This window comes from Mirounga leonina, unplaced genomic scaffold, assembly GCF_011800145.1.
Source record: "Mirounga leonina isolate KUSES-001 unplaced genomic scaffold, KU_Mleo_1.0 Mir_94, whole genome shotgun sequence".
Lineage (NCBI taxonomy): Eukaryota > Metazoa > Chordata > Mammalia > Carnivora > Phocidae > Mirounga > Mirounga leonina.
The window spans coordinates 42,998,148-43,014,361 of NW_023270855.1; the positions used below are offsets into that span (position 1 = coordinate 42,998,148).

Consider the following 16,214-nt stretch of genomic DNA (forward strand, 5'->3'; position numbering starts at 1 on the left):
TTTTTTTTTTTTAAGATTTTAAATTTATTCATTTGAGAGAGACAGAGCGAGTAAGAGCACGAGCAGGGGGTAGGGTCAGAGGGAGAGGGAGAAGCAGGCTTCACACTGAGCAGAGCACCCGACACGGGGCCTGATTCCAGGACCCCGGGAACATGACCTGAGCCAAAGGTAGATGCTTAACCGACTGAGCCATCCAGCCCCTTATGTTTCTAGTTTTTTAAAAAATATTTATTTGGGCGGGGAGGGGCAGAGGGAGAGGGAGAGAGAGAGAACCTCAAGCAGACTCCCTGCTGAGTGGGGAATCCGACACAGGGCTCGATCTCACAACCCTGAGATCATGACCTGAGCTGAAATCAAGAGGTGGATGCTTAACCAACTGAGGCACCCATTATGTTTCTTTTTTTTTTTTTTTAAGATTTTATTTATTTATCTGAGGCAGAGAGAATGAGAGAGAGAGAAAGCACATGAGAGGGGGGAGGGTCAGAGGGAGAAGCAGACTCCCTGCCGAGCAGGGAGCCCGATGCGGGACTCGATCCAGGGACTCCGGGATCATGACCTGAGCCGAAGGCAGTCGCTCAACCAACTGAGCCACCCAGGCGCCCCCCTTTTTTTTTTTTAAGATTTTATTTACTTGAAAGAGAAACAGTGAGAGAGAGCATGAGAGGGGAGAAGGTCAGAGGGAGAAGCAGACCCCCCGCTGAGCCAGGAACCCGACGCGGGACTCGATCCCCGGACTCCGTGATCATGACCCGAGCCGAAGGCAGTCACTCAACCAACTGAGCCACCCAGGTGCTCTATGTTTCTAGTTTTAATGGGAAAGTTCTCAATGTTCTACATTAACTATGATGTTTTTATACTTTTCCAGCAAACATTTTAATATTAAATTTTATTCTGCTTCTAGTTGACTGAGAGTACTTATCAGTAATGAATGTTAAACTTCATTAATATTTTTTCATTTATTGAGATAATCATATAATTTTTTCTTTTTTTTTTAAAGATTTTATTTATTTATTTGAGACAGAGAGAATGAGAGACAGAGAGCATGAGAGGGAGGAGGGTCAGAGGGAGAAGCAGACTCCCTGCCGAGCAGGGAGCCCGATGCGGGACTCGATCCCGGGACTCCAGGATCATGACCTGAGCCGAAGGCAGTCGCTTAACCAACTGAGCCACCCAGGCGCCCTAATTTTTTCTTCTTTAATGAAGCAGTCTGCATCTCTTTTAGGTATAGATATTTGATTATCCTTTTTTTTTTTTTAAAGATTTATTTATATATTTGAGAGAGAGAGAGAAAGAGTGTTTGTGTGTGTTGTGTGTGTGTGAGAGAGCAGGGGGAGGGGCAGAAGGAGAGGGAGAGAGAGAATCTCAAGCATACTCCTAGCTGAGTATGGAGCCCAGTGTGGGGCTTGATCTCACAACCTTGAGATCATGACCTGAGCTGAAATCAAGAGTCGGATGCTAAACCGACTGAGCCACCCAACTGCCCCAGCCCTTTATTTCTTCTGCGGTTATTCTTGCTTTCTGATTTTTCTTGATTCAAGTTTGGGAATTTTCATTTTTCCAAGAATATCATCCATTGTCTACTTTTTATTTCGTTAAAAATTTTTTTAAATGAAATAACCAAGAACTGGTAATACTAAGCATGATTTTTCAAAAAAGATTCTTTTATATGGACATACTAAATTTAAATAATAATTGTTAATATTAATAATGTTGTAGTCATTGTCACTTAACATTAAACCAGTATCTGCTTTATCTATGCCTTCTGTTATACTCAGGCTTTCCCTCTTTGATTATGAAATATATATTGCACAGAACTCTTTGAGGTACTGCATTAAATGTGATTCTTAGACACTTGGTTGCAGTATTTCTTTCTAACATACTCTGTCAATAAATTTGGTACCCATCTGTGCAGATATCTCTAGGCTTTGCTTTTTAGCTATCATGTCTGACCCGGTTTGGGTAGATATTTTGCCCAAATGGTAACAACAGTATTTCCCAACCAAAGTGCTCTTCCAAAACCTTGCCACTCCCCCATTAAGGGGTGGAGTTATGTTCCTTCCCCTTGAACTTGGGTGGGCCTTGTGATTGCTTCAACTAATAGAGTACAGTGGAAGTAAATGCTATGTGACTTCTAAGGCTAGGTCATAAAAGGCAAGGCAGTTTTCACTTGGCTCTTCTTAGGAGGCTCACTGTTAGAAACAGCCACTATGCTAATGAAAAAGCTAAGGCCACATGAAGAGGTCTAACAGGAAGAACTAAGGACCTTAGTCCTCAGCCCTGGCTGAGCTGCCAGCCAACAGTCTGTACCGACTTGCCAGCAACATATGTGAGCCACCTTGAAAACTGATCTGCTAGCTGTCAGTAGAGCTGTCCCAGCTGATCCCATGTGAAACAGAGACGAACCCTCCCTGCCTGAGTCCTGATCAGATTGAAAATTTGTGAGCACAATCAATGACTATTTTTGTTTTGTTTTTATTTTTTTTAAGATATTATTTATTTAAGAGGAGAGACAGTGAGCATGAGCAGGGGTGGGGGAAGGGCAGAGGGAGAGGCAGAAGCAGACTCCCCACTGAGCAAGGAGCCTGATGGAGGGCTCAAACACAGGACCCTGGGATCATGACCTGAGCCAAAGGGAGCCCCTTAACTGACTGAGCCACCCAGGCGCCCCCACTATTTTTGTTTTAAATCACTGTTTTGTTATGCAGCAATTGATAACTGATATAAAGATAAATCCAAAAAGTAGTTGAGAGTGGGAAGCATACTGCTTCTGAATGTCTGTCCATTCCTTTAAAAGCTTTCTTCTCATGGCTTCCACGAGACCACACTCTCCTGTTTGTTTTCAACTTCACCTTTGTCCCTTTGCTGACTTATCATTCTTTATGACCTGTAAATATTAATGTTCCCAAATGCTTAATCCTGGGCCCTGTCCTTTTATCTGCCCTTTTCTCTAGCTGTATTTTCTCCCTAGGAGATCTCATGCAGACTTGTATCCTGGTGACTCCAAAACCTATGTCTCTATATCTACAGTATTACTCTAAATTCCTGTCTGGTATTTTGAACTGGTCACTTCATATCTCCATTTGAATGTTTAGCAGCATTCTCTAACTTAATATGTTCAAACCAGAATCACTTTTTTTTTTTTAAGATTTTTAAAATTTATTTATTTGACAGAGAGAGACATAGCGAGAGAGAGAACACAAGCAGGGGGAGAGGGAGAGGGAGAAGCAGGCTTCTCGTGGAGCAGGGAGCCTCACGTGGGGGTCGATCCCAGGACCCTGGGATCATGACCTGAGCTGAAGGCAGACGCTTAACGACTGAGCCACCCAGGTGCCCCCAGAATCACTTTTTAAAAAGAGTTACTTATTTTGAGAGAGAGGGAGAGAAAGGGTGTGCGGGGGGGGGGGGGGGGGGGGGGGGGGGGGGAAAGAAGAGGGAGAAGGAGAAAGAATCTTGAGCAGACTCCCTGCTGAGCACAGACACCATTGTGGGGCTCCATCTCACAATCCTGAGATCATGACCTGAGCCGGAATCAAGAGTTGGATGCTTAACCAACTGAGCCACACAGATGCCCCTCAAAGCAGAATTATTAATCCCACATCCCCTGACCTATTTGTCCCCCAGTCTCCATTAGTCTCCACCAATCACCCAGTTGCTGAGGTAAAAAAATTAGGATTTATCTTTGATTGCTTTTTTTTCTCTCACTCCCTGCATTCAAACCATCAGCAGTATTAAGACTGGTGTGTAATCTTCTGCATCTCTCACAGTTCAGATATACAAGCACTTACATAAATATGCATATATATGGCTTTTGGCTTTACTGAAATAGACTCCAAACACATATTACTCTGGAACTTACTTTTTTCAGTTGACATCCCCATATCAGTAAATACAGATTCAACTGTTTTTTTCCTCCCAATTTCTTAATGGATCTCTAGATATATACAAACATCTGTAGTTTATATATATACACAGGACCACAATATATTTACTGGGGTATGGTGGTAATTTTCCCTTTTCTTTTCTTTTCTTTTTTTTAATGATTTTATTTATTTGAGAGAGCATGCATAAGTGGGGGGGAGGGGCAGAGGGAGAGGTAAAGGGTGAGAAGCAGACTCCCCAGTGAGTGCTGATCCTGACATGGGGCTCAATCCCAGGACGCTGAGATCATGACCTGAGCCAATGTTAGATAGATCCTTAACTGACTGAGCCACCCAGGCACCCCCCCTTTTTCTTTTTTTCTGTCACTTCCTCCTTCCTTCATTTCTCCCCTCTCAAATCAAGATAACTCAACTAAACAGCATATATCCACTCGTATCTTTCCCCATACTCATAAAATCAAACAAATATATGCATGTATATATAAGTTTAGGTGTCTTGCTTTTCCCATTCAACAAACCCCAAATCCTCATGGAAACTCCTCCAGAATATCTAGTATAGTGAAAATTCATTCTTTAAATGACAGTATAATATTCCTTAGTATAGATATTGTAAAATGTATTCCTCCATTCCCTTATTTATGAGCATTCTCTTTATTTCCCCAAACACAAGTAATGATACCATTAATATCTTTGTACATTTATTCTTTGTACTAGTACTTTTATTTCTATAAACTAGAATTTCAGAAATAGAATTTGCTGGTCAAAGGATACATACAAGTTTTTATTAAATAGTAAATAGATACATTTATTAATCAAGCAGAGGGTAGACAAAATAACAGTAAAACAAGTATCTGTGGACTTACCACCTAGTTTAAGAAAGAGAGCTTTAGTGATTCTCTGAAGCCTCCTTGGTGCTCCCATGATTCCTTTTCCCCCTTTAGAAAAAAAAAAATCCTGAATTTTTTTTACTTTTCCTTATCATGCTTAATTCCCTGCATAATCTGTTCTTATATATTCTTTTATGTCCTTTTTTTTCCTGGTCATTATATTCCTGAGATTTAACTATTTTGATAGGTGGAGCTGAAAAGTTCATTCATGTTCAATGCTGTTTAATTGTTCATTATATAAATGCACGGTGTTGTATGGACATTTGCCAATGCTGCAATGGACATTTCTGAACATGGCCTTTGGTGTACACATGCAAGTTTCTGTAGTTTGCATATCTAAGATACATGCAATTGTTGGTTGTGGGGTATGCCCATATTCAACTTTATAAGGTAATGCTAAATTGTTTTCCAAAGCCATTACACCAATTAACATTCCCAATAACACTGCATTATGCCTGATTTTCCTGAACCATCTTTTCAAATGTTTCTTAGCTATTAATTTTTCCTCTTTTGTGGTATTTGCCAATTTAAAAAATTGGGTTGCCTTTTTCTGATTTGCATGAATTCTTTGTATATTCTAGATCAGTGGTGTCCAAAAGAAATAAAACGCAAGTCACAGAGGTAATTTAAAATGTTCTAGTAGCCACAGTTAAAAAAGTGATAAGAAACAGGAAAAATTAATTTTATTTTATTTTTTAAAGATTTATTTATTTAGAAAGTGGGGAAGGGGCAGAGGGAGAGAGAGAATGCTGAAGCAGTCTCCTCGCTGAGTGGGGAGCCTGACATGGGGCTCTATCCCAGGACCCTGAAGATCATCACCAGAATTGAAATTAATAGTCTGCCACTTAACTGACTAAGCTATCCAGGCATCCCTGGGCAAAATTAATTTTAATAGTTTTTTTACTTAATAAAAATCTACTTACCAAAATATTATCATTTCAAGATGTTCATACAAAATTTTTTTTGTACTAACTCTTTGAAATCTGGAATCTATTTCATACTTACAGCACATCTTACTTTGGCCTACCTACATTTTAAGTACTCAAGAGCCACAGGTAGTTAGTACCTACTGTACTGGGGTATAGCTCTAGATACTTTTGTTGTTGTTATAGGTGTTGCAGACCTTTCCTTCTAGTTTATGATTTTTCCTTTCACATTCTGTCTTTTGAGGACAAAGTTTCAAGGGAGCTGAATTTTGACTTCTTTGGTTTGTACTTTGAATTTTAAGAACATTTTTTCTATCACATGGGCATGTCCCAAAGATACTGTATTATTCTATATTTTATTCTAAATCTTTTCATGTTTTGCCTTTTATATTGAAGTCTTCAATCCATCTGGAATTGACTTTTGGGTTAAATATGAAATAAGGACCCATTTTTACTTTCTCTCCAGATGGATAACCAATAAGATAACCCAGCTCTAACAGTCTGGCGTTAATGTTGTTTTTGTAAATGGTATGTTTTATTTGCTGGATTATGGAAATGCAGTTGATTTTTTTATCTGAAAAACTTGAAGAATTGTCATTAGTTCTAAGTATTATTCTGTAAATTATTTTGTGTTTTCTAAGTAGACAATCATACCACCTGTAAATAACAACTGTCCTTTTTGTTCCTTACATGTTTTATTTCTTTTTTAAAAAAGATTTTATTATTTATTTGAGAGAGAGAGAGGGAGAGGGAGATAATCTCCAGCAGACTCTGACTCTGCACTGAGTGCAGAGCCCTATGGGGGATTGATCTCATGACCCTGAGGTCATGACCTGAGCAAACCAAGAGTTGGAGGTTTAACCAACTGAGCCACCCAGGAGCCCCTTACATGTTTTATTTCTTTTATTGTTTTATTTTGCTGGCTAGGACTCAAATACAATGTTGAATAGAAATGATGACAGCAAACATTTTGTTTTATTTTTAATTTCAAGAGAAATGCTTTATTTCACAATTATAATGTTCGCTCTAGGTCTTTATCAGGTTAAGGAAGTTTTCTTCTATTCCTGATTTGTTAAAGGTTTTTTGGTTCCTCTTTCTTTTCTTTTTTTATCTTTTTTTAAAATTAAGAATGGGGGCACCTTGGTGGCTCAGTTGGTTAACCATCTGCCTTTGGCTCAGGTCATGATCCCAGGGTCCTGAGATCAAGTCCCGCATCAAGGGTCCTTGCTCAGTGGGCCTGAGAAGCCTGCTTCTCCCTCTGCCTGCCGCACTCCCCCTGCTTGTGCTCTTTCTCTCTCTCAAATAAATAAAATCTTTTAAATAAAATAAAATAAAATTAAGAATGTTTACTGAATTTTAACAAATATTTTTGCCTGCATCTAAAAGTATTTGGATGTACCATCTTTATTAGCTTTCAATTGCGGCTGTAACAAAGTATTACAACCTTAGAAGCTTAAAACAGCACACATTTATTTTTTTTTTTACAGTTCTGCGCACCAGAAGTCCAGGATGGGTCTAACTGAACTAAAAACAGTGTTGGCAGGCTACATCCATTCTGGAGGTTCTGGGAGAAAATCTAGTTCCTGCTCATTTGGGTTATTGGCAGAATTCAGTTCCTAGAGGTTGTAGGACCACAGTCCCTGTTTTCTTGCTGCCTGTAAAATGAGCGAGGGTCATTCTCATCTTGCAGAGGCTGCCACATTTCTTGGCTCATGGCCCTTTTCCTCCATTTTCAAAGCCAGCAACAGGCAGGTTGAGTCCTTGTCCTTTTCATCTCTCTGACCAACACTTTTGCCTTCCTCTTCCATTTTTAAGGATTTGTGATTAGATTGGGACCAGATAATCTAAGATAACCTCTCCATCCCAAGGTCTGGAACTCGATCACATCAAAGTCCCTATTGTCACACAAAGAAACATAGTCACAGGTTCCAGGGATTAGGAAGCGGACATCTCTGGGGAGCTATTCTGCCTACCACACCATCATAATTTGTTAATATGTGAATTACTTTAACAAGTTTGCATAACTGAACACTAACTTTCATTCCTGAAATAAATTCAACTTGATCCTGATTTTTATCTTTTTAACAAATTGCTGGATTTGCTTTAATATTTTGTTCACGATTATTCCATCTTTGTTCAAAAATGAGAATAGCTTGTATCTTTTCCTTTCTTGTCCTATCCTTGCCTGTCTCTGTCTGTCCATCTATTCATCCATCCCTTCCTTTCTTTTTGAGAGAAAATTGACTACTGACTCATTTTTTAATGGTTTTAGGACCAGATAGGTTTTCCATTTCTCACTGAGTCAGTTTTACTAGTTTGTTTTTTGTTTTTTAAAGATTTTATTTATTTATTTGACAGAGAGAGACACAGCAAGAGAGGGAACACAAGCAGGGGGAGTGGGAGAGGGAGAAGCAGGCCTCCCGTGACAGGGAGCTTGATGAGGGGCTCGATCCCAGGACCCTGGGATCATGACCTGAGCCGAAGGCAGACGCTTAACGACTGAGTCACCCAGGCACCCCAATGATTTCTTTAAAAAAAAAAAAATTTATTTTATTTTATTTTATTCTTTTATTTGAGAGAAAGAGAACGAGCCAAAAAGCACAAGCTGGGGGAATGGTAGAGGGAGAGGGAGAAGGAGAAGCAGGCTCCCCGCCAAGCAGGGAGCCCAATGTGGGGCTCAATCTCAGGATCCTGGGATCATACCTGAGCTGAAGGCAGACATTGAACCGAGTGAGACACCCAGGTGCCCCGCCCCCTTAGTTAGTGATTTCTAACTTAATTTCATATTTGTCAGAGGACATGGCTTATGCAACATCAATCATCTGAATTTGTTGAGAATTACTACATGAACTTACATGTATGTGGTCAATTTTCATAAACATTCCACACATGCATACTAGGATATGAGTGCTCTGTTGAGTGCAACAGTTTATATATATATCTATTAATTCAATTTTTTAAATTATGTTGTTCATATCTTCTGATTCTTGTCTATAAGATCTATCCATTATTTTATTTATTTTTATTTATTTTTTTTTTTAAAGATTTTATTTATTTATTTGACAGAGAAAGACACAGCGAGAGAGGGAACACAAACGGGGAGTGGAAGAGGGAGAAGCAGACTCCCTGCCGAGCAGGGAGCCCGATGCGGGACTCGATCCAGGGACTCCAGGATCATGACCTGAGCCGAAGGCAGTCGCTTAACCAACTGAGCCACCCAGGCGCCCAGATCTATCCATTATTTTGAGGTGTGTTAAAATCTCCACTATACTGGGATATTCATTTTTCTTGTAGTTCTGTCGAATTTTGCTTTTTGTATCTTAAGTACATGTAATATGCAGGCATGTTTAGAATTCTTAAGTCCTGGGGTGTTTGGTGGCTCAGTCGGTTAAGCACCTACCTTCAGCTCAGGTCATGATCCTGGAGTCCTGGGATCGAGCCCCACGTTCAGCTCCCTGATCAGCATGGAGCCTGCTTTTCCCTCTGCCTCCCCCTGCTCCTTCTCTCTCTCGCTCACTCGCTCTCTCAAATAAATAAAATCTTAAAAAAAAAAAAAAGGAATTCTGAAGTCCTCGTGAACTTATTATTATTTAGTAACCTTCATTTATTCTTAGTCTGATGTTACCAGCTTTCTACTGATATATTAGCCTGACATGTTTTTCCATCCTTTTACATTTTTCTATGTTCTTGGTTTTAAGAATGTCTCAAAAATAGCAGATGGTTGGATTTTGTTTCCTTGTCTATTTTACATTCTTTTTTTTTAAAACTGGAGTCTTTATTCAATTTACATTTACTGTAGTTACTGAAATATTTGCATTTATTTTTTACCATGTTATTTGTGATTTCTATTTGTTTCACTATTGCTTTTTTTCTATTTCCATATGATGCTTTTTTTATAATTTTGTTCTATTTTCTCTATTAACTTAGAAATTAGAACTCTCTTAGTAGTTACTTGAGATACTTTAACTTGAGTACTTAAAAGAATAAAGCTTAATCCATATTTTTACCCTCTTCCCAAACAATACAAGGACTTTGGAAAACTTCAACTCCAATCATCACTCCACCCTTCCCACTTCCAAATTATGATTTTATTCTCCTGGATATTAGTTCTATCTTGACTTACTTTTATTAACCACACAAATTATGTATTATTACTTTGTTCCTTTTTTATTTTTAACCACTTATTTACCAATTTCTTTGCTCATTGTTCCTTCTTTTATCAGGGAGTATTTTCTGTTGGTGGTAAACTCCAGATTTTTTTGGTCTGAAAATGTCTTGAATCAGATAGCCAGATTCAAATCCTGGCTCTACCTTTCCTTAGTCATATGACCCTAGATAAGTACCTTAACCTCTGAGATCTCTGGTTTACTAATTTGTAAAATTGAGTTTCATCCTTTGCTGGGCCAGACAAGGCTGGGAAGGAAGATGCAATAAGCAGCTCCTGAGATGAATTCTCTGAAAGGGTGCCAAGATCAAAACACAACAAAACAAACACTATAATCACTTCCCTGAGTGTCTGATACTCTCGTAGGGAAGACAAAATTAACACACATTGAAAAAGAATTAATAATACTCCCGTGTACTTGAGGGTTAAGTGTATGGTTCTTTCAAGTCAGCACTTCCAAGCCCAATGAAATGGTTGGCTCCTAGGAGCTTATGAAGGAGCCTTCACAGAAGACAGTGCTTACCTGGATGTCAATAGCTTATCAGCTGCTCAATAATCTAGTCTGGACAGGAAAATACAATGTGAACACTTTAGAGTTTCTAAAAGAAAAAGAGTAAAAAAAAAAAGTAAGGCTTTCAAAAGAGTAGCAAATTAAGTATTCATTAAACACCTGGCATATACAAGGCCAAACACTATAAAATATTAAAGACAATAATGCTTCTGCCTTCAATGAACTTGTAAGAGTTGGGAAGATAGACTTATGTAATGAAAATCAGTTAACAAAGAAGTACGGAAGAGAAAAAGACAACTACAGAGTACAATACTACTATATAGGAAGGTCCTAACTTGATACAAATAATGTATGTGATAGGGTTCAATATAGGTTGCGTATTGCTTTCTAGATTCCTCTTGTATTGAGATCTGCAGATTGAACATGATTAAAAATCAACTGTAAGTATACTTTTTTTCTCTAAGGAATTCCAGAGACAATGAGTGTGATAGATTTGTGCAGAACAGTTAAAATAACCATTATTCTAAATTATGCTACCGTTCTTTTGTACATTGATTAAATCTAAAATAACTTTCAAGTATGCTGAGCCTTAAATTTGTAAGGTAGCTAATTTTTTTAGTGCATGGCTATTAGTTTATATGTACTAGGTACTTTCTCAGACATTATCACATTTCATGTTCCCTAAATGCTAAGATGTTGGTTGTATATATTTCTATCCTACAGAGAAGTAAATACATATTTAAGCCACTTGATCCAAGTTTTTCTTTTTTAAAGATTTTATTTATTTGACAGAGCGAGACACAGCGAGAGCAGGAACACAAACGGGGGAGTGGGAGAGGGAGAGGCAGGCCTCCCGTCAAGCAGGGAGCCCGATGCGGGGCTCGATCCCAGGACCCTGGGATCATGACCTGAGCCGAAGGCAGACGTTTAACGAATGAGCCACCCAGGCGCCCCTTGATCCAAGTTTTTCATTTGTAGAGTAATACACATTGTTCTAAAAACTATCTCATTGTATTTTTAATTAATGGAAACGAATTCATTTCATTTATAACAGAATAATTTTTTGACCTACTAAAACTAAACAGTAAATCAAAATCTGTATATAACAGCTTCTAAATATCCACATCATGTTCCTTTTTTTTTGAGAGCCCGCACATGTGTGAGGGTGGGGAAGGGCAGAGGAGGAGAGAGAAAGAACCTTAAGCGGGCTCCACAACCCATCATGTTTCTATTCTAATGCTAGGATGGACCTGTATGTATTTATGATTTTATGGTTGATATACAATTATAGTAACAGGCAATTTTGGGTTCCCAGAGACCAAACAAAGAAAAATACATTTTTGGAATATGTAATACAGACCATTCCTCTATTCAAAAGTACACTGGGGGAGAAAAGAACAAATAGATGATAAGGGTCATTAACAGCCGGGAATAGATTCAAGATAATATTTAAATAATCAAGATAATGTTTAAATAATCAAGGAAATTGAGTTAGTATCTCACAAATTGTTGCGATTTACATGAGTCTTGTACTGGCAAGCTTGAACTTTCAAACGTTTGATCTTGTATAACCCAGCCTTGTGTCTATTATTCATTTATACTCCCAAACTGCCTGATACTATATTCAACCTTTCATATATCAGCAGATGACCATTAACTCCAATCTATGGCTGCCAGTAATAGACCTGATTCTGCCAAGGTTGAGAGTTTTCGCGGGAGCATGTGGGTAGAGATATAATTTCCCCACTGCCCTGCTCACACTCCCAATGTTGGCCTTGTTGCCACCGCCAACCCTGCCCCCTCTTGGCAAAGCAAAGGACTTTGAGGAGTCCTAGGACTGAAGGCCTAGGGTTTGCTTTTCTCTTCCAAACTGGCATCTCTTGAGGAGCACAACCAGTCCCCTGATAATCCTCATCTGGGGAAAAGACTTGGTTAGGGAAGAGTGGGATGGAAAGAAGCAAGAGTAAGTGAATAGCAGTGGCTTCCCCATTCAGCTCTAGCTGTGGGTTCAAGGGGGAATGACCCTTTCTGTCTCTCCTAGAGCTTTAGCCACATTCGCATGTGAGGTAGCAGAGCTCTGGCCTGGGTACATTGAAAAAAAAAAAAAGGTACCACCTGGTGACACCTTGGAGTACCTCACTATCTTGATTGTATGGCTTTTGTGTGTGTCGGTTCTAAGAACTATCTTGCCAATATAGTACCTTAAAAATTTTTACAAATAAGGATGCCTGGGTGGCTCAGTTGGTTAAGTGTCTGCCTTCAGCTCAGGTCATGATTCCAGGGTCCTGGGATTGAGTACCACATCCGGCTCCTTGCTCAGCGGGGAGCCTGCTTCTCCCTCTGCCAGCTGCTCCTCCTGCTTGTGCGCTTGCTCTAGCAAATAAATAAATAAAAATCTTAAATTTTTTTTTTTTTTTCAAATAGTAGTTTGGAGACTGTGCTTAAGAGATCAATTGTCCAACTTTGGGCCAAAAGGCTCGCCTAAGGCAAGAGATGCCTGAGTCAACTTTGTTTCGGGGTCACTAAAGGCTACCCTAGGGTCCCCTGGGATGGGGTGGTCTGGGTCAACAGGAAGCAGTAATGGCAGGAGCAATTATGAAGGTTTTTATGGTTTTCAGCACTCTAGGAATGAATACCTCTTATGTTTCGCCTTAAGACTTTTTGACATTTTTCCTTCAAACACATTTGCAGAAGCTTTATGTAACAAACTAGGAGACAGTCAATATCTAATAATGCTAAAGACAAAATTATTCCAAAGCTTTGATCAAGGGGCCAGGCCCAAGAATATGTTCTGAGGATGCATTGGTTTTTTTTTTAAGATTTTTTATTTATTTATTTGACAGAGAGAGACACAGCGAGAGAAGGAACACAAGCAGGGGGAGTGGGAGAGGGAGAAGCAGGCTTCCCACCAAGCAGGGAGCCCCCATGCGGGGCTCGATCCCAGGACCCTGGGATCATGACCTGAGCTGAAGGCAGACGCTTAACGAATGAGCCACCCAGGCGCCTCTGCATTCTCTTTGAATTTAAAATACATGCTCAATGGGGCTCCTGGGTGGCTCAGTCGGTAAAGTGGCTGCCTTCGGTTTAGGTCATGATCCTGGAATCCCGAGATCAAGCCCCACATCTGGCTCCCTGCTCATCAGGGAGTCTACTTCTCCCTCTGACCCTCCTCCCTCTTGTTCTCTCTCTCTCTCTCTCACTTTCTCTCTCTCAAATAAATGAATAAAATCTTTAAAAAAAAAAATACATGCACAAAAACCCCTGGTCCAATAACAGATGAGGGCATTTAATAGTATTCGGTATTCTAGTAATCTTGCACGAAAAGTAACCAGGCCCAGTGACACACACTGGAAAGTGGCAGGGCTGGTATATGATGCAAAGTAGAGTTAGCTCTTAACCACTGCACTAAAATAAAATGTCTGATTAACTGTTGACATTTACTGGAAGTTTAGAGCTTTACAAATATTCTCTCCTTTAATCCTTGCAACAGTGTCAGGACCTATCCACATTAACATTCTCATCTTACAATGAGAAAAAATGCAGAGAAATTATGTAACATTCTGTAAAGAAGTGGTCATGAGAGACTTGAACCTAGGGAATCAGATGGGCCCTACACCTAGATCCTATGCCTAAAGGCAACAGAAAAAAAAAAAAAAAGCTAAAATAATCCCCAAGTGAAAAATGGTGATAAAAAGCTAGTAGACACTGCCGGCCTATGCATATGCGCATGCACACACACTTTCAGGATATAAAAAAGAGCCAGTAAAGGGTGTCTGTTCACTTAGATCACATTTCAGTAATTAGGACACAACTGTCTTGATTTAGGCTGCTCAGAATACCATATAGGCTGGGTGGCTATAAACAACCGAAATTTAGTTCTGACAGTTCTGGAGGCTGGAAATCCCAGAGCACGGTGCAGGCATGGCTGAGATCTGGTGGGAGAACTCTTCTGGGCTGTAGCCTGCCCTTTTCTCCTGCTATCTTCCCTCAGAAGGCAGACAGCGAGCGCAATGGGGGTCTCTTTTATAAGGGCACTAATCCCATTCAGGAGGGCTCCACCCTTATGACTTAATCACCCTAAGGCCCCACCTCCTAAAACCTGAGAGGTTAGGATTTTTAACATATAAACTGGGTGGGTGGGAGGCACACAGTCAGTCCACAACACATACTTCCATGCCATTGTTTGCTGGTAAAATCCTATTTAAAATTATAGTGACCCCCCCCCCCAAAGCTGGTCGATCCTATGAACTCCCAATTTCAAAATGATCAGTCGTCATAAACTCTTCAACGTCCTGAGCGTTTAGCTAAAGGCTTTATGCATTGTTTCTCCTTCCAAAAATAACTAAAAACGTAGCCCTTTCAAGCTGTCCTATTTACTCTCACCTCGTCATTTTCGCAGGAAAGTGATCGACAGCCTTCGACAAGGACGTCTGCTCCGAGGCCTTAAGAACCCCGCGGAAGACGGGCGCTGTGGCCTTGCAGAGTTGGGGTGGGGGCAGAAGACCCAGAGGGCGGCGGGAAGGAGGAGGGGGCGTCCCGGGAGCTCGGCCTCCGGGCGAATCCCGGGCCTGGCTCCGTTTCCCTACCTGCTGAGGGGTGAGATGAGGAGGCAAGGGGGAGAGAAAGCGAGGAGGAGAAATAAAGAGAAGGGCGAGAGGCTCGGGAGGCGCGGCAACCGCGGTACCTCAGACCTCGGAGGCCCGGGGGAGGCGCCCTCGGCGCCGCCGCCGCGGACTCCTCTGCTCCGGGCGGGCAGGTCTTCCCGGGCGGCGGGGCAGGGAGGGTAGAGTCCCGGCGGGCTCGGGCCGTTCCCCCGACGTCGCCAGCCAACAGCCTGGGACTAGGCCGGGTCACGCCTCAGCCCCCAGCCGCCTTGGTGGGCCCGAGGGAGGGGTCGCGGCGGCGCCGCCACTCGGGGTCCGGTGCTTATTGTTCCGGGAAGCCGCGGGGAGGATCGCGCCGGCCGACCCGCCCCCGCCTGGGGTCGCCCGGCAGCTGCGGGAGCGCCAACTGGCGGCGGACGCGCGGCCCGTGCGTGTCCCTTTAAGGGGCCGGGCCTGTGAGGCGGAGGGGCTGGCGGGGTGCGCGTCGCTCCCCGTGTGAGTGTGTGGGGGAGAGAGCGGCGGGCGGGCGCCGGAGGGAGGGAGGGAACGAGCGAGCAAGCGACGCGGGCCGCCCCTGCCGCCGCCGCCGCGGTCGGACCAGCGGCCTCCTCCCCTCCCCTCCCCTCCCCTCCCGCGCGTCGCCCTGCCGCGGGGAGGGGGCTCGCGTCGCCGCCTCCAGCCGCTCCCGATGAAGCAGCTGCCGCCGCAGCCGCCTCCGAAGATGGGGGATTTCTACGACCCCGAGCACCCGACCCCTGAGTAAGTATCTGCTCCGCCAGAGCCCCGAGGGCGGCGCGTCCTGACGGGCGGCGGCGCGGGCCGGCGCGAGGAGTAACGGGCCCGCGGTGGACTCGCGCGGGCGGCGTGGGGAGCAGGCCCGCGCCGCCGCCGCCGCCGCCTCGCCCGGGCCGCGGCGGGTCGGCGGTTGGGCCCGGCGTTGGCGCGGCTGCTCGCGTCGCAGCGGCGGTTGGGCCGGGCCGGTGGGGGAGGGGCGGCCGCGGACACGGCCTCTGCCGCCGCCGCGTCCGCACCGACCCGGCCGCTCGAGGCTCGGCGGTCTCTTCCGGCTCCCCGCGGTCCGCTCAGGCCGCGCCGCAGGCGAAGGGGCCGAGGCGGAGGAGCTGCCGGTGTCGGGAGTCAGCGAGAGGGCACCGGCGAGGGTAGGCCGCGAATCCCCGGGCTCGGGTGGAAGCCCGGCCCGTCACCCGGCCTGTCGCCCGGCCTCCCGGCGACCGCGGCTCGG

At 43.0% G+C, this 16,214-nt stretch overlaps 1 protein-coding gene and 1 long non-coding RNA gene across 14 annotated transcripts in view; one reads left to right on the forward strand and one right to left on the reverse strand.

The window, feature by feature from the left end:
- The window catches only part of LOC118005373, a 52,365-nt gene extending 36,963 nt beyond the window's left edge, over positions 1-15,402 (reverse strand). For 6 of the 8 annotated variants that reach the window (XR_004677818.1, XR_004677814.1, XR_004677816.1 and 3 more), the window contains exons 1-3: positions 14,751-15,380; positions 10,380-10,455; positions 4,742-4,813 (exon numbers count right to left, since the gene is read on the reverse strand). This is a non-coding gene — a long non-coding RNA (uncharacterized LOC118005373). Of the gene's footprint in view, positions 1-4,741; positions 4,814-10,379; positions 10,456-14,750 lie in introns of all 8 variants that reach the window. The other 2 variants (XR_004677817.1, XR_004677819.1) reach the window with 2 other exon arrangements.
- Positions 15,403-15,540: 138 nt separating this feature from the next.
- Positions 15,541-16,214, forward strand: part of SETD2 (SET domain containing 2, histone lysine methyltransferase) — a 125,597-nt gene continuing 124,923 nt past the window's right edge. For all 6 annotated transcript variants that reach the window (XR_004677811.1, XR_004677812.1, XM_034997270.1 and 3 more), the window contains exon 1: positions 15,541-15,730. Coding sequence is in view for 4 of the 6 variants with exons in the window: in XM_034997270.1 (XP_034853161.1) it covers positions 15,660-15,730 (71 nt within the window). In the remaining 2 variants the exon portion in view is untranslated. The remainder of the gene's footprint in view (positions 15,731-16,214) is intronic.